This window comes from Myotis brandtii, unplaced genomic scaffold (genome assembly GCF_000412655.1).
Source record: "Myotis brandtii unplaced genomic scaffold, ASM41265v1 scaffold601, whole genome shotgun sequence".
Taxonomy (NCBI): domain Eukaryota; kingdom Metazoa; phylum Chordata; class Mammalia; order Chiroptera; family Vespertilionidae; genus Myotis; species Myotis brandtii.
Window position 1 is genome coordinate 416,648 of NW_005370276.1, and position 289 is coordinate 416,936.

At 63.0% G+C, this 289-nt stretch overlaps 1 protein-coding gene across 1 annotated transcript in view; it reads left to right on the forward strand.

Moving 5' to 3' along the window:
• GRIN2D (glutamate receptor, ionotropic, N-methyl D-aspartate 2D) overlaps positions 1-286 on the forward strand; it is a gene marked incomplete at its 3' end in the record, with an annotated part of 39,383 nt that extends 39,097 nt beyond the window's left edge. The window contains exon 11 of the mRNA XM_005879586.1: positions 57-286. Coding sequence (XP_005879648.1) covers positions 57-286 — 230 coding nt within the window. The remainder of the gene's footprint in view (positions 1-56) is intronic.
• Between the last annotated feature and the right edge of the window lie 3 nt (positions 287-289).

Here is a 289-nt window from a genome sequence, read left to right on the forward strand (position 1 = left end):
TCTCTACAAAGGTGACCTCTGACCTCTGACTGCACCCCCCCCGCCCCCCTCCCCAGATGAGATCGAGATGCTTGAGCGGCTGTGGCTCTCCGGGATCTGCCACAACGACAAGATCGAGGTGATGAGCAGCAAGCTGGACATCGACAACATGGCAGGCGTCTTCTACATGCTGCTGGTGGCCATGGGCCTGTCCCTGCTGGTCTTCGCCTGGGAGCACCTGGTGTACTGGCGGCTGCGGCACTGCCTGGGGCCCACGCACCGCATGGACTTCCTGCTGGCCTTCTCCAGG